The following is a 25,103-nucleotide window of genomic DNA, read 5'->3' as shown; positions in this document are numbered from 1 at the left end:
CCATCATTTATTCATGAGTCTCAAGAGAGTTTTAAAGCTCCTCTTTGCTCAATGTCTCAAGATCTTTCGATTCTTCAATCGCCACCACAATGTTGTCAAATCTTGCCGCCAAAGAACGTAAGATCTTTAAAACAACATTCTTTTCAGTAACAATTTCTCCACACGCCTTGATTTCGTTCACCAACCGAGTAATTCGTGTCATATAATCGTTGATTGTCTCATTTTCCTCCATTTGAATCAATTCAAGCTGACGTTTGTGAGTTTGTAACCTCACCATCTTCGCTTTATCCGCTCTAGCATATGTCTTTTATAGAATTTCCCACGCTTGCTTCGACGTCACAATCACCAACTTTTTGAAGTTGTCACTATCCAGACATTGATGGATCAAGAACAACGTCTTGAAGTCTTTCTACTTCTCTTCCTTATGTCACTACTAGAAAATTCGTTTTTAGTGACCGATTTAGTGACCAAAATTTTTTGGTCATTGTAGTGACCGAATTAGCCACCAAAATTTAATATTCATGAGTCAATTTTAAGAGGTCAGTAAATCGGTCACCAAAATAAATCAGCCACTGATTTAGTGACCAAACTTTTTACATACAATATTTATATATAAAAATTAGAGATCAAAATTTCGATCACTAATATTTTTTGTTTTCTTTTTCTATTTTTATCCTCTTTATTATGTTACTAATATTTAAAGATTTTAGTACTCTTTTAATTTTTAATTTTTAGTAAAAGTTCATCTTTTTATTGTTATAACAAATAAAATATATATTTATATAAAAAATAATGTCATTTTATATTTATATTTGATAAAAATGAATTTTATTTTTATTATACAATTCTTATGTGTGCAATGAAATTGTATAATAAAATCAAATTTATATAGTGATTTTTTAAATTTTAGAAAATTTTATTTCTTAGTTATATGTATTTATGTTTAAATATAAATATTAAGTGGTGTAGTGGTAAGGTTTGATTAAAATACGCAGAGGTCTTTATTTTACGAAAAAAAAAACACAAAATTCGGTCGCTAATTTCTAGTAGTGTATTGCTCGTGCATCCGTTGCTTCTTCGACAAGGGAATTCACTCTATTCTTATTCACTTCAAACATTTTAATATCCAAATAACATCTTCATTTACTTGCACCATTAATCATAACCTACAAAAACTATTTCACTCCCTTAAAGAGTCTCCATTAAATAATATACGCCACTTAAAGTTGAATTTTTCCAAAAATTTATACTTTATTTTCACTAACAATCACATTCGAAAAACTTGATACTCTTTATTAAAAGATATATTTCTCTTGAAATTAAGTCACTCTTAGACCTTCACATTGTCTTCAGAGAAAGTTCTCATGTCTTAAGGGCGCAATTTTAAAGACTATTTTTCACTGAAGTAAAAATTCTTCAGAGAAAGTTCTCATGTCTTAAGGGCGCAATTTTCATATTTGTGGGAAGTTCTTGACATAATCTCACAACACCTTTGCAACAATGTCAAGTAATACATGGTAATACCTTGTGAATTCCTGAATGTTATAGTTCTTCCATCAATGTTATAGTACGTAACCAATACATGTTTAACCAGAATTTTTAAAAGACAACACTTTTAGAACATAGACTTTCTTTTCTGATGTAGAATATCATACAGTATCATAACTACAAATATTTTAAAACATGGGATACAATTTTTAGATAAAAATGTGACACATCTCTTATAATCCGAAACGTTAACTAGTTGTTGCTAACAACTTCATAAACTCCCCTGATATATCAATCCAAGACAATTACATAGAAATAGTCAAAATTCAACAACACGTGTGGACTGATAAATAAAATATTATGAAAAAAATAACACTGATAAAACCCATGTATTATACTAATAAACTAATCATAATAGAGTGGAACCGTGTGAGACTTCTTAGTCTTCTTCGTCTATATAAGAAGCTTGAGGAGCCTTTCATACACAATCAACACAAAATTTTGCAATTTCTTACTTTCACCCATACCACTGGATATATCTATATCTATACAATTTATATAGAGATGGGTTTTGTGAAGAAGTGTATGACAGTTTGGGGAAGCAACAATAGATTGTATCCAGAAGAAACTTGCAGTGGAAGCTATGGAAAATTATCATCAGACAGGAGCAACAAACAAAAAGATAATAATAAGAATACTAAGAAAGCACCAAATGGCTGTGTTTGTGTCTATGTTGGATCTGAGAGACAAAGATTCATAATCAAGATCAAAATATTCAACCACCCTTTGTTCAAAACGCTTTTAGAAGATGTTGAGAATGAATATGGATATAGAAACGATGGTCCTCTATGGCTTCCTTGTCATGTTGACTTTTTCTGTGAAGCACTAGAGGATATTGAGAGTGTTGAGGATGATATCGGTTTTGTAGGATGTAGCTTTCCAATGAATCGCAAGCCCATCACAGTTTTCAATTCGTCACTGTCTTGACTTGCCGTTTTAGCCTGAGTTTTGTTTCCAATTACGAGCTTTTTAATATAATTAAGTTATAAAATTAACACTTACATATGTATATATATTATCTATATCTATGATTTTTTTTGAAAATGTCGCCATTTTAATTACAAATATTTTTTATAATGATCAAAACCATTTACGTTATCTTATTTGCAGAGACTTAATATATATATTTTTATAATGATCAAAACCTCTTCCGGAGTCGTTAGTAATACATCACCTCGTTTGAAACACAAAGGTGAATCAATATCTTTTGGCCTTCTCCTTCATCTCTACTCAATCAATATCCTCCATTTTGTTCGATTTTAACTCACGCAATGCCTTATGTAAAAAATTTCTAGCCAAGAGATCCTTAAACCTCCTATGCAATAATTTAAAATTACTTATCTCGTCGAACCTTTTTACTTAAAAATTCGCACCAGAGTTAATCGTCATATGGTACCAATATAACTGTTGACTTATTTTTGAATGGAGGAGTCTCCCTCTCTTGTGGTCCTAGAGCATTTGTCTCGTTGTTACTTCCAACTTCCTCGAACTCCTTAAAAAATGGTATCAGAGCCACGATTCAGTTTGGTGGAGGACAAAGAGCTAGATCCAGTGTTGGATCCATTTATAGGATGTGGGAGACTCAAACTTGTCGAGGAGATTGTTGGGTACTAGTGTGAGTGGTTAAGTCTCAAGTCGGCTATGAATTGTTGAAATGTTAGATTTATAAGATATATGTCCCATATAAATAATGCCTTAAGATTAGAGTGGAGATGTGGCATCTCCCTCTCTTATGGTCTTGGACAATTAGTCTCGTTGTTGCTCCCATTTCTCCATACTCTCCCAACAAGTGGTATCAGAGTCATGGTTCGGCAAGGTGGAGGAAAGAGCGTTAGATCCAGTGTTGGATCCTAATATAAGATTTAGGGGACTCAGACTTGTTGGGGAGATTATTGGGTGCAAGTGTTAATGGTTAAATCCCATATCAACTATGAATGAGTGAAATGTTGAATTTATAAGAGAAATGACTCATATACTGAATGTCTTAATGTTTTGAATGGAGATGTGACATCTTTCGATCTTGTGGTTCTGGAGCATTGGTCTTATTGTTGCTTCCAACTTCCCCAGAATCTCCAACAAGTGGTATTAGAGCCATGGTTCAACTTGGTGTGAGAGAGGAAGCTGAATCCGATTTTTGATCCTGTATAGGATATAGGGGACTCACACTTATAGAGGAGCTTGTTGGGTGCAAATGTGAGTGATTGAGTTCTACATCAGCTATGAATAAATATAATGTTGGATTTAAACAAGTATGCCTAAAATGTTTGGGGGGATATTTAGTGCTAAGCCAACATAACATATATCAAGAAAATGGAATACATTCTTGTGTAGTCCTGGAGCATTAAATGTCGCTTTGTGCTTTGGACTTTCCTGGACTCCCCAACATAAAATATATCAAAATATGAAATACATTCATCTATTAATTAGGTTCTATCCCTACAAGAAAATTGGCAAGATGTGACGGTTTCAACCGCCTCAAATCGCAAGTCGCGACAGTCGTGATTCTATGGCAAAAATGTGTGTCGCCCGGCTATACTGCGACGGTTGTTGAAACCGCCTCTCCAGACGTCGTTTTAAATTGTGACAGGTAGGCAACTGAGGTAAATTGCAAGTTTCGACAGTTACAAGCCGTCATGAATTTTAGTTTGGGTACTATTTTCAATACAGGTTGCAACGGTTTCAAACGTCGTGAATTTTATTTTACGGAAGTTTATACCCTGCTAAATTAATTAATTTATAAAATAAAATAAAAAACAGCGGGTCGCTGACTTTGCATCATGGTTTTAATTTATGATCTTCATGTCATTTCTTTTCCATTGTTTCTTTTTTTTTGCGCATACTCTTTTGTTATATACTAAAACAAAATTCTATAACAGCAAAATAGAAAAATACTATCAAATTCAATTGAGTTATCAAATTATAAAGAATGAAATTTCTTCCAATACAACAAAATAGAAAAATACTATGAAATTTAATTGAGTTATCAAGTTATAAAGAATAAAAATCCTTCCAATAGAATTCAGAAAAATGTGTTACCATACTATAATATGAATAAAAGGCAACAACTTCACATCTACAATAGTATTCATTAAATATTCATTAAACTAGACATATAGTTGAACTTGAAACTAGTATTGATCAATTATACACATATTTATAGACATATTTTCAGATGTAACTAAGAGAATGCATAGCTAGCTTCTATGGACGTTAAGATTAATAAGTTACACCAACTTCTGCACTACAAAATGTGCACAAAATATATAACTAGTGAAAAAGAATACTTGGATCAATAGCGAGTCATCGGTCATGCTTCAACCTCTATGTTAGTGGTATGAGTCTCATCACTACGCCAAATTTGACTTTTAGCAGCACATCTACGAAAGCGCTTTTATGCAAAAGCGCTGCTATAGGTTTCGCTAAAAACAAAACTAAAAAACAAGGGAAAAAGTACTGCTATAGGGGATCCTACGAAAGCGCTTTCTAAGGCTACAGTAAGAAAGCGCTTTATAAAAGCGCTGTTATAGGGTAATATATGAAAGCGCTTTTAAAAGCGTTGCTATAGGGGTAGGCTACGAAAGCGCTTTTAGGAAGAAAAGCGCTGAGAAAGGGCTAGTTAAGAAGGCGCTTTTAGAAGCGCTGGCGTAGCTCATTTAAAATTAAAATTTTTAAAACAAATTAAAACAAACACGCGTTTTGCCATATTTCCTCAGTTGCTCTTCTTCTCCGACGCTGAAAACCTAAAAGCACTATTGTTCTTCGTCTTCCATATTTCCTCAGTTCTTCTTCTTCTTCGACGCTGAAACCCCATCGCTGAAGCACTCTCTCCGACGAAGAAACCTGCCACTGCTTTCAATTTTCTTGATCAACGCTTTGCCTCTTGTCTTCTCCCTCGTCGCTCTTCATCTCAGGTAATCATCGTCTCTCTCGTCTTTTAAAAGCACTGCTACTGTTTGGTGTGTTGGTTGTTATGTCCTGAAAATGGCTTCAATGAATCAATGTTTATTGTTTATTGTTTATGTCCTGAAAACCGCTGCTACTGCATATGGTTTATTGTTTTTTCTGATGATTTTTTTGCTTGATTATGATTATGCATTGAGCTTAGTGAAATCATTTGAACTTAGAAATTGAGTTATTTGTTTGTTACCAATTGTTACTTCATTGATTGGCATGGCTGGAGTTAGATTACATGAAGTAAGATCAACAGTTGAGTTGAAAGAGCATTTAGGTGTTTCTCTAGCTTTGGAAATTGTTAACAGTTCTTGGTTGCAATATGTATTGGTAGCAGCAACTTGGTATATGATTGGACTGGTTGTTGTAGAATTTGTGGCCAACATTGGAAATAGAAATAGATAGAACCTGAATTCTAAGATGCAGCTCGTGCGGCCTCATTTGCGGTTGCGATGTAGATACTCTACAACTGTTATATTGCAATTGCACAGAAATATGGATAGAAGTATATAATAGATGAATAAAAGGTTGCTATAGAATAGATATACATGTATTATGAAGTTAAGTATATGAAAAAATATATGAATTTAGAATAGATGATGTATTATAAGCTCTCTCTTAAAGTATATACTTGTTCAAACAGAGTCAATTTATTCTGAATAAAGCAGAAGGTGTTCTTAATATGAAATAATTTTCAATGTATTGAATGAATAAACAAAGTGTACATAATGGTGTTTATATAGACTCATATAACCCAAGAGCTTAGGTAATACAATTGAAAAGGCAATAAAATTAAGAGTTTGTTGTAACAAACATATGAAGTATGAACTTAACTAACCAATCTCTTAAAGACTATTATGCAATGTGCTTATATATTGCGACATAGTTAACTATTATGCAATGTATTATAAGCTCTCTCTTAAAGTATATACTAGTATTTGTCATATAATAATTGACATATTCTTCTTCCCATGTAGAGTTTGAAACATCAAAGGAAATGGAAATCTGATCCCAATTATGCATATTCTTTTTATGCATAATTGTGACCTTTTATCATGTGCTATTACTTTAAATTTTAGAACTTGTTAGGAGTGAATGTTTAGATTTTTGATACTTGTTAGGAGTGAATGTTTAAATTTTGAACAAAAATAATGGTTGGATTGTATGGCATGAACTGAGTTGATGTAGTTTGAATGTATGCTTGTTTTTGTTTTGATGTGCATTTGCACTGGCTTTTGCTCTGATTTTTTGTTTGGACTCAATCCAAGAGCTTCTTATAGTAATTCAAACAGTGTCATTCCAAGTTTCTCTACATGTGCTCCATAATAAATTGTCCTTGATAAATTGTCCTTAGAAGATTTTTTATTATTAGGAAGTAAATAAAACTTTGGTGAATGGTTGTTTTAGCTAAGTTTAGAATTCTGTTTCCGGTGATGTTTCTATAAAAGTATAGTTAGAAATTTATAACAAACTAAAAAATTACTACATAAATATAGCTAGGTGGTAATGCATGTTAAAGCCGAAAATACAAGTAGACAAGTTAAGCCGAAAGTAGGAGTTGGAAACTTAATCGGCCATGGGGTGGGATAACGATGTATCCAAATCCAAACAAGTTGTAAATTGTGTAAATTGTTAGATAATGCTGATTTTTTACAATTCAGCATCTTTTGAAAGTTGACAAAGCATCTTTTTTAAATATGTTTAGCACCATGTACATAATGCTGATTTTTTACAATGTTGTTATGATTCTTGATGTCAATGTTGTTAATCGTTAAGTGATGAACTTACTAACTTTGTGAATTTGCTATAGGGGTTACTTGTGAAGAGTGAAAGTTTGATAGATTTCAAGAATTTTACATTGTGTGGGTCTAGAAGTTGCTTACTTCTATACAGGTAATTAATTGTTCTCTCTCGCCAAAGTAATGTGTTGTGTTTTATTGCTTCGGATTCATTTCGTGTATACTTTGCATTTTGACAAAAACGCATTATACTATTTTGTGCCTTAATTAGTAGTTTTTGTTTAGCTTAATTAATTCATGGATAAGACATGGATGCATTCAAATCGATTGTCGAAAGAGTACGAGAAAGGGGTATTGGAATTCGTTACGTTTGCGGTTGCGCATGCCGAAGACTCGAGCCGAATGACGTGTCCTTGCTTGGGTTGCTGTTATGGGGGTCAGGTTGACGCGGATCAGTTGGCATCACATTTACTACGGTTTGGAATTGATAGAAGTTATACATGTTGGAATTTGCATGGTGAGAAAAGTAACGGGAATGTTGAATCGAGGTATAATATGACGTATGCTTCAAACGACGATTGCACAGACACATACGATTATGATCGAGTCGAAGAGATTGCAGAAGCGCTTGAAGAAGATCTTGAGGATTGTCCCAAAATGTTCGAGAGGTTGGTAAGCGATGCAGAGAAATCGTTGTATGATGGTTGTACAAAATTCACAAGATTGTCTGCGGTGTTAAAGTTGTACAACTTAAAGGCGGGCAATGGATGGTCGGATAGAAGTTTCACAGAATTATTAGCCCTTATGAAAGATATGCTACCAGAGGATATTGTTCTTCCCAATCGAACGTATGAGGCCAAAAAGATGTTGTCCTCTATTGGCATGAGCTATGATAAGATACATGCAGGTCCAAAAGATTGCGTTTTGTTTCGAAACGAGTATGCAGCGTTAAATGAGTGTCCTAAATGGGGTGCCCCTCGATATAAGAAAAAGTTGTCTCCGACAAAAGTCTTATGGTATTTTTCTATAATTCCGAGATTTAGACGCATGTATCGTAGTGTAACCGATTCAAGACACTTGACTTGGCATGCAGATGAAAGAATTATTGATGGAAAGTTGCGACATCCGGCAGACTCACCACTGTGGATGAAAGTTGATAATGAATATCCTGAATTTGGAAAAGAAGCAAAAAACCTTCGCTTGTCATTGTCTACTGATGGAATGAACCCGCATGGTATTCAAAGTATCTCGCATAGCACCTGGCCTGTGATTATTATGATTTATAACCTACCTCCGTGGCTATGTATGAAGCGTAAGTACATGATGTTATCTATGTTAATTTCTGGGCCTAAACAACCAGGAAATGACATAGACGTATACTTGGCACCCTTAATCGAAGATTTAAAGTTTTTGTGGGAGAACGATGTGGAGGTTTATGATGGGTATAGGAAAGAAAGTTTCAACTTGAGGGCGATGTTGTTTGGAACAATTAATGGTTTTTCAGCATACGGAAATCTATCAGGGTACAACAATAAAGGTCAAAAAGCGTGTCCTGTTTGTGAAGATGGAACCGATACGACACGATTGGATCTTTGTCAGAAGAATGTCTTTCTCGGTCATCGTAGATTCTTTAATTCTAATCATCACTACCGTGGGTGGAGAAAAGCATTCAATGGAAAGGCCAAACAACGTAGAGCTCCACCTATATTGACAGAGGATCAAATTTTTGAAAAGGTGAAAGATGTGAGTACTCAGTTTGACAAGTCTTTTGCACACACACTTGTCAAGAGTGGGTGGAAGAAGAGGTCAATTTTTTTTGAACTTCCATATTGGAAGTCGTTGTACGTAAGACATTTCCTCGATGTTATGCTTATTGAAAAAAATATATTTGACAGTGTTATTGGTACGTTACTCAATATCCCCTTCTTCACCTAGTTTTAATAGCTCTTTTAAATCATAGTCTTTAGAAATGCCTTTCTTGGGGTGAGATCCATATTGAATTCCTTACCTAAACAATGGTAAGCAATTGTGTTTGTCATAAAATTAGGCTAAGTAAAATCTCATTATTATTTTCATGAATTGTACAATTTAATTACTTCTATATCCAAAATTCTTAATTACTGATAAATAAAGAGACCTTGCTCTTAAAGCCATAAAAGTTACTTTGATCTTAAACTAAGAACAAAAAGATAGGAATAACAAATTATGCATACCGAGTAGCTTCATAATGTTGTTGGTAAATGTAAAATTAAATTTTAATGTTTCTATAACAACTAGAACTTCTTAAGATTCTAAGCATTGAGCTTGCAACAGACAAGTTTTCTTAAGAATCTAAGGCTGGAGCTTACAACAGACAGATTAAAAATATAAGACAGGGTTCAGTGACATAGTTTTATTCGACTTCAGTAACATCTTTGCCTTTTCATTATTCTCTTGAAGTGCATGCAAAATCAGAATCAGCCTGGAGAATGCAGTATATGAGGAAATACTCTTTAACCAGTCATCGTAAATGTTGAACAAAACCATTTGTGGTTTTGTGGCCTTCAAAATAAGATCCCCAAATTTCTCTATTTTCAAACATACTTGGAAAGGAAGCCTATACATAATTTTTTTCTGGTACAAACTTGTTTTAAAAAATTGTAAAATTGAATTAATGAATTACTTAATTGTTTCCAAAATTAATTTTTATATTTATGGTAAAATTGTAAATGCTAACTTTTTAATTTTTTATTTAATTTTTTTTTGTTGTAAATTAAATTACCAACACCTTGTGAATTTCTGAATGTATCAATATCATTTTTATTTTAATTTTTCACAAATTAAAAATAATTCTTCCATCAATGTTATATATATATATATATATATATATATATATATATATATATATATATATATATATATATATATATATATATATATATAGTTGAACTTGTGATTACAATTGTATTAATAGTATAAATTATACACAGAGAGGATTCTATATATGAAAGAGTCATGGTGACGATGTGAATACACTTATGTACGCAATGGTAAATTCTTAGGCACCCATGATAAGTAGTTGGGTACCGGTACCTTTAGTGCAAATTAATTAAAAAATTTAATTTATTTTAAAATAAAAATAATTTAAAATATGACATGACAATGAATAACTTTATTTGATTGGATAAGAATACCGGTACCCAACTAAACTCAAGAGTACCGGAGTATTCAGCTACTATTGTAACCAGAAATTTTACAAGACAACACTTTTAGAACATAGAATTTCTTTTCTGATGTAAAATATCATACAGTATCATAACTACAAAATATTTTAAAATATGGGATACAATTTTAGATAAAAATGGCATATCTCTTATAATCCGAAACATTAACTAGTTGTTGCTAACAACTTCATAAACTCCCCTGATATATCAATCCAAGACAATTACATAGAAATAGTCAAAATTCAACAACACGTGTGGACTGATAAATAAAATATTATGAAAAAAATAACACTGATAAAACCCATGTATTATACTAATAAACTAATCATAATAGAGTGGAACCGTGTGAGACTTCTTAGTCTTCTTCGTCTATATAAGAAGCTTGAGGAGCCTTTCATACACAATCAACACAAAATTTTGCAATTTCTTACTTTCACCCATACCACTGGATATATCTATATCTATACAATTTATATAGAGATGGGTTTTGTGAAGAAGTGTATGACAGTTTGGGGAAGCAACAATAGATTGTATCCAGAAGAAACTTGCAGTGGAAGCTATGGAAAATTATCATCAGACAGGAGCAACAAACAAAAAGATAATAATAAGAATACTAAGAAACCACCAAATGGTTGTGTTTGTGTCTATGTTGGACCTGAGAGACAGAGATTCGTAATCAAGATCAAAATATGCAATCACCCTTTGTTCAAAACGCTTTTGGAAGGTGTTGAGAATGAATATGGATATAGAAATGATGGTCCTCTATGGCTTCCTTGCGATGTTGGTTTTTTTTGTGAAGCACTTGCAGAAATTGAGAGTGTTGAGGAGGATATCGGTTTTGTAGGAGATAGCTTTCGAATGAATCGCAAGCCAATCACAGTTTCCAATTCGTCACTACTGTCTTGCCGTTCTAGCATGATTTGTGTTTCCAGTTGATAGTTTTTGTATAATTAAGTTGTAAAATTAACACTTGTATATGAAAAGTTGAAAACATATCTAGATCTATGATTTTTTGAAAATGCAGCCATTTTCATTGTAGTTTATAATTATATATTACAATATCAAAACCATTTGTTTTATTGTATTTGCTTAGGCTTAATATATATTTATTTTGGTTCAATAGTTGTAAGGAATTGTGTTGCGTAAGCGGTTCTTAATGACATTCTGACACAAATCGAACAATCAAACTATTGATTTCGTCTATACAGAGAATGATAGCATACTTCTCTACAAAACAATTCTAACGCTATGTTCGGAAGTTTGGAGGGGGAGAAGGAAAGACTTCCGAAAATAAATTTTTAAAAATATATAAAGTAATATTTGACATTTTTTAAAATGTGATTTTTTATAGAAGAATATAAAAGTGTTTATAATTACTGTATTTTTAGTTTTTAGAATACTATAACAATATTAAAAGATATTTAAAAAATTTATGTAAACCCTTCTTCTATATAAATTTTGAGTTACGGTGTTTTTGTTATCATGCATAAAAGTAAACCCTCCAAAATCCTCCCAACCAAAATCCTTTAATTCTTTTCACTCAATCCTTCGTTTTTTTCAAAGTCATCTCTCTCTTCCCCTCCAAACTCCCAAACATAACATAAATCAACAATCCTAATAGCCTGAAAATCCATAAGATATGTAAAGAGTGTAGAAAAATTAAAGAAAAGAGATGTCCAACTTTTTTAGAGATCTAAAAGTTCAGTGACTTAAAGAGGTGATGCTCACTTATCTATTTCATGCTTGTATTAAGAGCAGGTCCGGAAAGAATTCAATTTTAGCCCTTAAAGTTGGCAATGCTTGGGTGGAGAAGGTGTTAGAGATTTTTTTTCAAGGCCAAAGGAAAATTTTTATTGATCATAAGGCATAAGGGATGCCACAAAACATATTACATCAGGATCCAAAATAATACACACCTTACAAAATTTCCTTCATATCAGAAAAGAAAATTCACTCCAATAATCTTGCAACAGCACTTCAACCCACAGCCAAACCAGTACCAGTAGCCATAAAGAGAGAGAAAAAAACTGAAAATTCTTGCCATACACCAATACAAAGACTCACTACATAGATACATGAAACAATTTTGCTTAAAAAATCAGCAGAACAGTAGTCTAGGTAGGCAAGATCACCGCGGAATCGATGAATCAGAAGCCTCAAAAATCTCGGCCTTACTAAAGACTCGCCTCTGCAGAGAGCAAGACAGAAACAGAATATCAGAATATGACAGAGAAAATTCTATTAAATCAACCTATTCCAACAGCAGAACACTGCTTATTTCCCGCCACCCCAACTTCCCTCCAACATGAAGCCTGAAACCCACATTCAGAGCATTTGATATTCTTTCTTGTTGTGAAAAACGATACCAATAACAAAGTATAATAGGGAATTAGGGAAGAGAATAAGAACACAAGAATTGGTTATAACTGCTATTCTTTCACTTTCTCTTAAAACAAGATTACAAGTTTACAAGAATAACAAATAACCTCTCTCACCCTAAATTAGGATTTGCAGCTTAGCAATGATGAGAGACTAGTATGCTATTTATAATAAAACCTAACATACTAACTAATGGGCTTTTTCCACAAGGCCCATTACACAAGTCAACTTAATAAACAAGCTAACTTAACAAATTAGGGTTTAAACACTAAAACCTAATTTAACATGCTAACAACCCTAGCATCTTCGACACAAGCATGTGAACAACCTTCGACTTCATGCTTAACCCTGTCGAACCAAGAAGCTACCCTTCGGCCATACTAGAGTTCGATCCAAAATCTCACAAATCTCCACCTTGGATCTAACTCTACAACATCAAGGGAACAAACTAGCTTTCTTCATGCAGCTTTATCAACTGCATACAGTGGAGAAACTTGCAACTCGGCAATGTCTTGGTGATCATATCAGCAGCATTGTCTTCAGTCGAAACCTTCAGCACTTGGACTTCTCCACGCTCGATTACTCCTCTGACGAAATGCAGCCTCACATCAATGTGCTTAGTTCGCTCATGATAGGCTGAATTCTTCGACAGGTGTATTGCACTTTGACTATCACATTTAACAGTGATACCTCGACCTTGAAGTTTCAGCTCCTTCGCAAAACCTTCAAGCCACAATGCTTCTTTCACAGCTTCAGTTAATGCAATGTACTCCGCTTCAGTGGTTGATAGAGCAACAACCTTCTGAAGTGTTGCTTTCCAACTAATTGCTGTGCCAAACATAGTGAAAACATATCCAGAAATAGATTTCCTGGAATCCATACAACCTGCATAATCAGAGTCGACATATCCTTCGATTACTGCTTTACCATCTTCACCCAAGGCTCCACCATAAATTAGGACTCTATTCAGAGACCCATTTATGTACCTTAAAATCCACTTCAATGCTTGCCAGTGAGCCTTTCCAGGATTCGCCATGTACCTGCTTACAAGACTTACTGCGTATGCTATGTCGGGTCTAGTACAAACCATAGCATACATCAAAGAACCAACTATATTAGCATATGGGATGCTATTCATATAGGCTCTTTCCACATCAGTACTGGGACACTGATCAATACTCAGCTTGAATTGAGGGTTTGTTGGAGTCACAACTGGCTTCGAATTCGACATACCAAACTTTTCAAGAATCTTCCGTAGATATGCCTCTTGAGATAGGCATAACTTCGACTTCTTTCTATCTCTTCGAATGTCAATTCCAAGAATCCTGGAAGCAGCTCCCAGATCCTTCATATCGAACTCCTTATTGAGTTCAGCCTTTACCCTCATCACATCTTCGACACTGTTGCTTGCTATGAGAATATCATCCACATAAAGCAACAAAATAACAAATGAATTACCAGGTCGAAATCTGAAGTAAACACAGTGGTCGAACTGACTTCTAATGAAACTTATGCGTGCCATGAACTTGTCGAATCTCCTATTCCACTGTCGAGGAGATTGTTTCAGCCCATACAAAGATCTCTTTAACTTGCACACATAATCTTCCTTCCCCTTTTCGACATACCCTTCAGGTTGCCTCATCAGGATCGTTTCATCTAAATCACCATACAAGAACGCAGTCTTCACATCCATCTGTTCCAGTTCAAGATCGAACTGTGCCACCATGGCAAGCAACATTCGAATGGACCTATGCTTCACAACAGGAGAAAACACATCATTGAAGTCGACACCTTCTTTCTGAGTGAAACCCCTTGCAACTAACCTTGCCTTGTATCTTTTCGACGTCACTCCTTCAATTCCTTCCTTAACTTTGAAAATCCATTTACAGCTGACTAGCCTTGCCCCAACAGGTTTCTTGATCAGTTCCCAAGTATGATTATCATGAAGAGATTTCATCTCATCATCCATGGCCTTCAGCCATTCAGTCTTATTTCGACTCCTCATAACTTCCTTATAGTCTCTAGGTTCTTCGTCTAGAACCTCACTTGTAGAGATTAAGGCATAAGCTATAAGATCTGCATATCCAAGTCTCTGAGGTGGCTTGATGACTCTTCTCGACCTATCTCTCGACAATAGGTAGTCATCGTCAGTTTCCTCAACTTCAGCATCTTCTGCTTCTTCTTCGACTTCATCTGGGATATGCAATTCAGCATCAACATGCTCCACCTCAACAGGAATTTCTACCTGTTCCAGCTCTTCGTCAGATGTTTCTGTACTTCGACCAACATCATCAGTTTTCTTAAAAGCCATTTCAGCTTCATTGAAAACTACATCTCGACTGGTGATACACCTCCTGTGACCTGGCTCTAGGCACCATAGCCTATAAGCTTTGACTCCTTCAGGGTATCCTATGAACATGCATTTCAGAGCTCTAGGTTCGACCTTGTCTTGCCTAATGTGAGCATAGGCTACACAGCCAAATACTCTCAGTTTGTCGAGATCTGGTGGATGTCCCGACCAAACTTCTTCAGGTGTCTTCATATCTAACGCTGTCGAAGGACATCTGTTTATCAGATATGTTGCTGTCGAAACAGCCTCAGCCCAGAACACCTTCTTTAACCCCGCACTAGTCAACATGCATCTGACTCTCTCCAAAAGAGTTCGATTAAATCTTTCAGCCAAACCATTTTGCTGTGGAGTACCTGCAGTAGTTCTGTGCCTTGCAATACCAAAGGCAGCACAAAAATTGTCGAATGCCTCATTGCAAAATTCAAGGCCATTGTCGGTTCTCAACCTCTTGACCTTCCTGCCAGTCTGATTTTCAACCAGAGTCTTCCAACTTTTGAAATTCTCAAAAGTTTCATCCTTAGTCTTCTGGATGAATACCCATAATTTTCTGGAATAATCATCTACTATGGATAGAAAATACCTTGCTCCTGAATGTGATGCACACCTTGCAGGCCCCCAAAGATCAGCATGGATGTAATCAAGGGATCCATGTGTTCTTTGTTTGCCTTTGTTGAACTTCACTCTGCAAGATTTTCCAAGTACACAGGGTTCACAAAACTTCAGCTTTTCGACTTTGTCTCCACCAAGCAGATTTTGTTTCCCTAATTCGACCAGACCCCTTTCACTGACATGGCCCAATCTCATGTGCCAGATTTCTGTCTTCGACAAAGGTTTCGTGGATACAACATTTGTCGAACCACTTACAACTTCAGCCTCAAGGGTATACAAGCCTTGTTTCTTCACGCCTCTCAAGACTTCCTTCGAACCCTTCATGACTCTTAGGATACTTTTCTCTCCTTGGAAAACATATCCTTTCTTGTCGAATTCACCAAGAGAAAGCAGATTTCTCTTCAAATCAGGAACATACCTGACTTCAGTCAACAACCTTATTGACTCATCATGGAGCTTGAATCTCACAGATCCAACACCTGCAATCTTGCAAGCCTTGTTGTTTCCCAGCAATACTGATCCACCATCTTGATCACATCATTCCTCGAACAAGTCTTTGTTTGGAGTCATGTGCCAAGTGCAACCTGAATCCATAATCCACTCCTTCTTAGAGTCACTGCTTGAAACCACAAGAACATCAGATGATTCGAAATCATCTTGAACAATGGCAGCGTTGCCATTATCCTTACCTCCATGATATTTCAGGCGTTCAGGGCACACCTTTCTTGTGTGACCCTCCTTTTTACAATGGTAGCATCGAATGCCAGATGCTTCGCCACTGTAAGACTTCGACTGGCTTTTGCCTTTCTTCTTGTCGAACTTACCATCCTTTCGTAAGAGTTTTCCTTTAACGGCCAAACCTTCGCCAACAGTCGAAGGTTTATGCTCCTTTCGTTCATTCAAGTCCTTAGAGTACAAGGCTGATTGAACTTCTTCAAACGTCAGGGACTCCCTTCCATACAAGAGAGTTTCTTTGAAGTGAGCATGTGATCGAGGCAAAGAACACAATAGTAACAGCGCTTGATCTTCATCATCGATCTTCACATCAATATTTTCAAGATCAAGAATCAGCTTGTTGAACATATCCAACTGCTCAGCCAATACTTTGTCTTCAATCATCTTGAATGAATACAAAGCTTGCTTCAGGTAGAGTCGATTTACCAGCGATTTGGTCATATACAAACTTTCAAGTTTCACCCATAACCCTGATGCCGTCGTCTCCTTTGATACCTGCCGGAGAACCTTATCACCAAGGCTCAACAAAATTGCGCTGTGTGCTTTCTCGATCATAGTTGTCTTCTCCGCTGCCGTTAATGCAGCATTCATGGCTGCCTCTCCCTTCAACGCTTCCAAACAACCCTGCTGAACCAGTAGGGCTTTCATCTTCAAGCGCCACAGACCGAAATCATTCACTCCGGTGAATTTTTCAATCTCATACTTTGTTGACGGCATCTTCTCCACGCTCACCGCACCAATTTGTTGTGAAAAACGATACCAATAACAAAGTATAATAGGGAATTAGGGAAGAGAATAAGAACACAAGAATTGGTTATAACTGCTATTCTTTCACTTTCTCTTAAAACAAGATTACAAGTTTACAAGAATAACAAATAACCTCTCTCACCCTAAATTAGGATTTGCAGCTTAGCAATGATGAGAGACTAGTATGCTATTTATAATAAAACCTAACATACTAACTAATGGGCTTTTTCCACAAGGCCCATTACACAAGTCAACTTAATAAACAAGCTAACTTAACAAATTAGGGTTTAAACACTAAAACCTAATTTAACATGCTAACAACCCTAGCATCTTCGACACAAGCATGTGAACAACCTTCGACTTCATGCTTAACCCTGTCGAACCAAGAAGCTACCCTTCGGCCATACTAGAGTTCGATCCAAAATCTCACATTTCTGTTGTAGCCATTGTGTTTACTTCAATTCGACATGATTGCGACAACCCAGTACCCAGCAACACAAAATTAAAAAGTATGCTGACAGCACTCCAAATCTTCCAAACACTTAGCAGAGAAACTGCTGCCCAGAAGAATGTAAACACAATTACTTATGCGTTGACCTTCTTAACCTTAAAGGAACGTTCCCTACTCTATTTACCGAAAACTTTTTCTATGGTATCGAGAGTTTATATGGCAAATTTTAGCATACCGTCCTTTCAAATCAGAATATATTGTTGGTTGAAAATCAAAGTCTACAAACAATTTTAATAACAGAAAATACAAAATAAAACTATAAAATCACCAGCTAAGGTTGTATTTACTCTAAAAAGCTTACCAATTTTTGTTACTGATTGGCCTTTGAAAACAAGTTTGAAAGTGATTAAAGGTATTAACCATTCAAGTTTGTGCAATGTAAGCCAAGTTTGTCTCATACACTATTCATTACCTGAAAATTAAAGTGTACGTTGACCGATTAATCCCTCCAAGTTGAAACGGAAAGTTCTTACTATTTTCTCAATTACCGTCAGCCAAGAATGACAGCGCCAGGGTCATACACCTTCTCCGCACATTTTTTCATATTATTATTCTTTGACTTTTTTGTATATAATATTTATATTGGAGTGGATTATATAATACTATGTCATTTTCTGTTCTCACTAACCAACTACTAGCATTATTTTTATAAGTACTACCAACTATAAATTGACTGAGCAAGCATATGTTTGTTTTTTTACTCAAATTCCTTAGTGAAGTTGAGGTCATTCTTTATGGACAAAATTCAAATGTAGTTTTGAATGAAAACAAGATATTCAAAATTTTACAACACGTGTGGACCAATAATTAAAATAACAAAAATAAAAAATAAAATAGAGTAATATATGCAATATTATTATAATAGGGGTTTTGGGACAAACTGTAGTGGTCTATAAAAGGAATTTAACTTGTATATTCTTAGCATCCTTTCATATTCTCAATCAATTCCTTCATTTCTAATATTTCTTGCGTATTTTTTCGAAATGAATTTAGTGAAGAAGTGTAAGAGGGTATGCGGAAGCAGCAATAGATTGTATGATTCAGAAGACAGTACTCGTAGTTGCAGCTATGACAAATTATCAGAAAAGTTCCAGAAAAAGCAAAAAAATGATACTAAGAAACCACCAAATGGTTGTGTTTGTGTCTATGTTGGATCTGAGAGACAGAGATTTGTAATCAAGATCAAAATATTCAACCACCCTTTGTTTAAAACACTTTTAGAAGATGTTGAGAATGAATATGGATATAGAAACGATGGTCCTCTATGGCTTCCTTGTCATGTTGACTTGTTCTATGAAGCACTTGTGGAGATAGAAAGTGCTTTTGGTTGCAGCTTTCCAACTGTTCACAAAAACAGCCCAGTTTCAAGTTCTTTATTGTACGTCCTGTCGTTCTAACCTGATTTGTGCTGCTAATTACCAGATTTTGTATGTGTGATAAAATAGATTCAAGTTAGTTAATAGTGTCAGTTAGTGTTAATTGTTTCCGTTAGTTAGTTAGCATTTTTTCTGTAGCTATAAATTTAATTGTTCTAGCCTCTAGGTGTTATTGTATACTTATTCAATAATTCTCTTGTAATTTCGGTAAAATAAAGAGCTTTCAAAGAGAATTAAACTTGGAGTTCAATGTTCCAAGCTGAATCATTAGACTGTGTTGTTCAGATTTTAAAAAACAGTCGGACTGCAAAAATGATGGTGACGGAGTTAACTTTTCACCAAAGAATTTCTTATATTTATTTAAAAATTTATCCATCTAACTTCTTATATGGATTCAGTTTTATTTTTTTAACTATTTAATAATAACTAATCTTTTCCCATTAATTTCTTTTATCATTTAATCAAAACAAAACTTTCTCCCACTTTCTTCTAGTAAAGTTAATCGCTCTTATTTATTTATTATTAACTATTTATTAGATTAAATATCCTTCTGATACAATCAACTTTTTTTTTTAACTATTTATATATTTTTTTCTATAACTCACACTTTTTATAACTACTTATTTGTTTTATTATTTATTTATTTGTTTACTATTAACTCTTTTGCCAAAATTTCCTTTTTCTATTCATTTGTGATTGGTTAAATATTATTTTGACTATTATTTCCAAAGTCTCCTTTACTAAAATTCAGTTGGTGATTTATAAAATATAAAACTTAGGATTTCACTATTTTATGGTAAAGTTATTTTCAATTTTTTGTGATTTGAGTGTATAAATTTCAATTATTTTTGGTCTTAATGAACATTATAGATAAGTGTAAGTCAATTACTCACAAGTAAAAACTTACTTTTATTGGAAGTATTATATTATATAAAAATACTAGTTATATTTAACACATATCTCCGGCGTCAATCACCATTGGACCAACTAACGATTGGTAACCTCTCTCTATTTTCCCTCAATCTATATGTCAATTTATTAATAAGTAATTAAGAAGTAAATTATTCTTGTGAACAACAATCCATATTCTAATAGCTACAATCTTGGTCAAAAAAATCATCCTAATTTTTCATAGAAAAATAATTCTTCTTAATTTGTAGCTAATCCTAGTACTTCAGGTTAACAAGGACATATGGGTAGAAACACCTCTGTGAATTCAATTTGGAAGAAATGTTGGAAATTTTCATCATAAATCAAACTAAACAAAATAATGAATTCAAAAACTAAAATCTACCTATGAGTGAAGTGATGAATAATCTAGCATTCAAAGTAGACTCCATAGCTACCCACAACAAGATGTTGAATACTCAAATGATCTTTCAAGTTGCAAAAGAACAAACATCTTCATTCGTCTTGCCCGAAACTTTTGCAAGACAACCTATGCCTAACCCAAAAGGACTTATGAATGAGGTAACTACTAGAAGCAGTAAGCAAATGGAAGATTCTGGTCTGAAAATCGAGGAAGTAAAAGAAAGTGAACCAATTCCACCTGAGAAGAAGGTTGTTGAAGAGGAAGAGAAGCAGAAGCCATATGTTGCTCCTCCTCCTTATAAATCCGCATTCAATTTCTGCAGACGCTTGGAAAGGCCAAGATAGAAGCCCAATTTAGGAAGTTAGTTGGTAGTACTAATGCTGTAGCGAATTGTATCCATTCTAAAATAATTACCAAAAAATTATACTAATTGGCCTCTGAAAACAAGTTTGAAAGTGACGAAAGGTATTCAACATTCAAGTTTGTGCAATGTAAAATATTCACTACCTGAAAATTAAAGTGTTGACTGTTGACCGATTAATCCCTTCAAAGTTGAAACGGAAAGTTCTTACTGTTTTCTCAATTACCGTTAGCCAAGAATGACAGCGCCAGGGTCTCAGTCACTCACCTTCTCCATAGTCCACACTTTTTTTCATATTATTCTTTGACTTTTTTATATATAATGTTTTCATTGGAGAGGATTACATAATACTATGTCTTTCTTGTTCTCACTAACCAAACTGTTAATTTCTTATATTTTTATAATTACTACCAACTATGAATTGACTAAGCAAGCATATGCATGGTTTTAAACTACAGCTTCCGATGCGGTTGTAACTGCGGTTACTGTGGTTGCAGTTATTGTGGTTGTTGCGATGCGGAATACGGTCGTTACAGTGTGAATTCATATTTATGAACATAAAATATTATATTTTATTATTTATTTTTCGATTTCACATTTCTTCTCTTTCCTCTAGAAATTTTCATATATTTCTCATTAGAAATTGGTCATCATTTTGCTAATCGCTAATTCTTTTAAGATATATCTTAAATCTATGATATAATTTAAAAAGAAGATAGACCAAATAATTTTTATGAGCATTGCATAATCTAATTCGGCCGATGCAGTGTTACGATGCGACCGTTGCGGTGTTATGATGCGGTTTTTATTGTGATTTGCAATCACACCGCAATTGTGACCTGATGCGGATACGGACACTACCGCAACCGCAATATTACAGCCACATCAGGTGATGCGGTCCGCAATTTAAAATTTAAAACCATGAGCATATGCTTTGTTTTTTACTCAAATTCCTTAGAGAAGTTGAGGTCATTCTTTATGGACAAAATTCAAATGTAGCTTTTTATGAAAACAAGATATTCAAAACTCTACAACACGTGTGGACCAATTAAAAAATATAATATGGCTGGGACCCGTTTGAGGCTTTAGTGGTCTATAAAAGGAACCTAACTTGTTTTGTATATTCTTAGAATCTTAGGATCCTTTCATACTCTTAATCAAAACACCTTCATTTCTAATATTTCTTGCTTAACTTATTGAGATGAATTTGGTGAACAAGTGTAAGAGAGTATGGGGAAGCAGCAATAGATTGTATGATTCACAAGAAAGCCATGGAAGTTGCAGCTATGACAAATTATCAAAAAAGTTCCACAAAAAGCAAAAACATAATACTAAGAATAAGAAACCACCAAATGGTCGTCTTTGTGTCTATGTTGGATCTGAGAGACAAAGATTCATAATCAAGATCAAAATATTCAATCACCCTTTGTTCAAAACACTTTTGGAAGGTGTTGAGAATGAATATGGTTATAGAAACGATGGTCCTCTATGGCTTCCTTGTGAGGTTGACTTGTTCAATGAAGCACTTGTGGATATAGAAAGTTCCGTTGGTTGCAGCTTTCCAATTGTTCACAAACACAGTCCAGCTTGTCGTTCTTCATTGTCGTGTCGTTCGAACCTGAGTTGTGCTGCCAATTACCAGATTTTGGTATAAAATTGTGAAATTAACTTTCGGAGATTGTATATGCGTGATAGAATGGACTCATGCTAGTTAATATTTTCGGTTAGTGTTAACTGTTTTTTTGTAACTGTTTCAGTTTACAGTTAGTTAGTTAGTATTTTTATAGCTATAAATGTAATTGTTCAAGGAGTTGCATACCCATTCAATCATTTTCTTTTAAATTCTGAAAAACTAAAAGAAAGAGCTTTCTGCTCAGACTATAATAATTAGCTCGGCTATAATAATTTAAAAATTTTAATTGTAATCTTAAAAAATTGATTTCTAATAAAATAAAGCACAAAACATCAATAGAAAATACTTTTTATTTAAATGTTAATAACATTAATAATTTAAAAGTGTTATGTTTTTAAATAACTAAAGAATCAATAAATTAAAATACAACTTTAACCTTCAAACAATTTTAAAAGAAATACTTTTCTAAAATAAAGTTGAAGCAAATTTATCAACAAGTCTCGGTATTTGATTGTCATAAATAGATCATTCATAAGAGGGAGAGAAATAGATAGTAGTTTAAGCCAACAAATTGGCGGGAATAAAAAAGAGAGTTGTAAGAATAGAAAAAAGCGTAATAAAATAAAGGTTTAAATAATATTTTCGTTTCTGAAAGTTAGTGTATTTTTTGTTTTAGGCACTGAATCTTTTATTTGGTTTAAGTTCTCATATGTCCAATTTGCTTTGACGTTAGTCTCTGCTGTTAGTGAGACGTTAAAAAAACGCTTAGGTGACAAACGTTAATGACTTGACATATGTTTTAGCTTTTCTTTTATTATTTTCTTTAACACAAGTGAATATATTCTTTTCCTCCCAAAATATGTCATCAAAAGTCATGTCCCTCTTTGGCATGTAGTCTGTGTAAATTAGGGTTTATATTTAGAAAGCATTTCAGGCACAACTTAGGGAAGGTGGAGGCGCTTGGTACGAGCACTTGTTTGGGTGAGGCCATTGAGGTTGACGAAGTCACAATCGTGTTTGAGCGACCTCAACGAATCTTCCAGGTATTACATTTACGGTGAACATTCATTATGTGGGTAAGTTTCGTAGGGACGGTGTGGTATACTACTTAGGTGTGGGTAAACATTCAGTAGACATTGACCCTGATAGGCGGAACTTCTTTGAAGCAACTGGTATTGTGAAAGAAATTCGCAATCTTGAGTCCACTGATTATTGGTTATGGTGGTATAACATTGTATCGGGTAAGCATGCAAGGATGTTTAGTGATGTGGATGCTGTTGAGGTTTATGAAAATGTTGTTCAAACTAGTTGTGGTGTGGATTTATATGTTGAGCATAAGGTAGTTGTAGCTGAAAATGTAGTTAATGATGATAATAATGTTAATGCTGATAATGGTATTGCTGATAATGTGTTGAGAAACCAACTAGAAGGGTCAAAAAGGTAGCAAGGAAACATAGGACTACTCCTTCAAAGATTAGAAATGTCACTGGAGGTTCATCAAGTTGGGTTAGTGTTGGTAATGAAAGCCTTGAAACTAATTATTTAAGTGATGATCTTGGGAGTAGTGATCTTGATGCATCAGATAAAGAGAAAGGACCCAAATATCCTAGGTTTAAGATGGAAAAGCTAGACAAGGACTATAAGTTCAAAGTTGGTTTACAGTGACTGCCTTAGGCTTTAGGAACCAATGCCCAGAAGAAAATGTAGATGACTGTTATTCAAGAGAAACATATATGGCATGTTATGATTTCAACGTTAGTCCTATTAATGGCCAAGACATGTGACCTGAGGTGAATGTTGAGGAGATGTTTCCTCCATCATACAAAAGAGGCCCTGATAGACCCAAGAAATTAAGGAGGAGGGAACTTGATGAAGATCCTAACAAGGGAATGACACAGACCTACATGGCCACAATGCTATGATTTCAATGTTAGTCTTATTAATGGCCAAGACATGTGGCCTGAGGTGAATGCTGAGGAGATGTTGCCTCCATCATACAAAAGAGGCCCTGGTAGGCCCAAGAAATTAAGGAGGAGGGAACCTGATGAAAACCCTAACAAGGGAATGACACATACCTCATATTGTTGTACCAACTGTAGTGTACATGGTCACAATGCAAGGAGTTGTTCAGTACTGGTTCCTAACCCTGAAGCTCGGAAAAGAAAGGTAAAATCCTAGCTCAATAATGCATTCTTACTAACTATTGGCAATTGATATTGATTGCTTTACTCTGTATGCATAAAAAACCAAAGAAAAATGCTACACAACCTGTACCAATTATAGTAGAACAACCAACTCATGTTGAATATGAAGCTTCTACTGAGCAGCAACAACCTCAAGATCATCCTCCACTTGATCAACAACTAGAAACACAATATGATGTGGACTAAGAGTTTGAAATGCTTGCAGCAGATCTTTGTGCAGCTTTTGAAACAACACAACCTCAACCCAATGTCAATGATTTCACTTCCCAAGTTCCAATGTCAACCTATGTGTGTGTGTGTATGCGTGTGATTTTTTGCTCAAAGAAATATTTAAGAACACAATTGGATTGCACGGGCCTTTGGAAAACGGGTCGGGCTCATTTTCTATAGCCCATTAAGCAAATGGGTCGGGACGGTCTAGCACATTTAAACATTTTTAAGATTA

At 34.5% G+C, this 25,103-nt stretch overlaps 3 protein-coding genes across 3 annotated transcripts; all 3 read left to right on the top strand.

The window, feature by feature from the left end:
* The first annotated feature begins 2,052 nt into the window (after window positions 1-2,052).
* LOC131605885 (auxin-responsive protein SAUR71-like) lies at window positions 2,053-2,475 on the top strand. The gene has a single exon (XM_058878183.1). The coding sequence runs from the start codon at window positions 2,053-2,055 to the stop codon at window positions 2,473-2,475; it is 423 nt and encodes a 140-aa protein (XP_058734166.1).
* An 8,384-nt stretch (window positions 2,476-10,859) lies between these two features.
* LOC131608007 (auxin-responsive protein SAUR71-like) lies at window positions 10,860-11,526 on the top strand. The gene has a single exon (XM_058879951.1). The coding sequence runs from the start codon at window positions 10,922-10,924 to the stop codon at window positions 11,375-11,377; it is 456 nt and encodes a 151-aa protein (XP_058735934.1). The 5' UTR covers window positions 10,860-10,921; the 3' UTR covers window positions 11,378-11,526.
* Window positions 11,527-18,755: 7,229 nt separating this feature from the next.
* Window positions 18,756-19,169, top strand: LOC131605884 (auxin-responsive protein SAUR71-like). The gene has a single exon (XM_058878182.1). It carries the CDS (start codon window positions 18,756-18,758, stop codon window positions 19,167-19,169), a length of 414 nt encoding a protein of 137 aa, XP_058734165.1.
* The last annotated feature ends 5,934 nt before the right edge of the window (window positions 19,170-25,103 follow it).

Source organism: Vicia villosa, linkage group LG5, assembly GCF_029867415.1.
Source record: "Vicia villosa cultivar HV-30 ecotype Madison, WI linkage group LG5, Vvil1.0, whole genome shotgun sequence".
Classification (NCBI taxonomy): domain Eukaryota; kingdom Viridiplantae; phylum Streptophyta; class Magnoliopsida; order Fabales; family Fabaceae; genus Vicia; species Vicia villosa.
The sequence above is the reverse complement of the archived record's forward strand: the minus strand, read 5'-3'. Positions and strand labels throughout refer to the sequence as shown.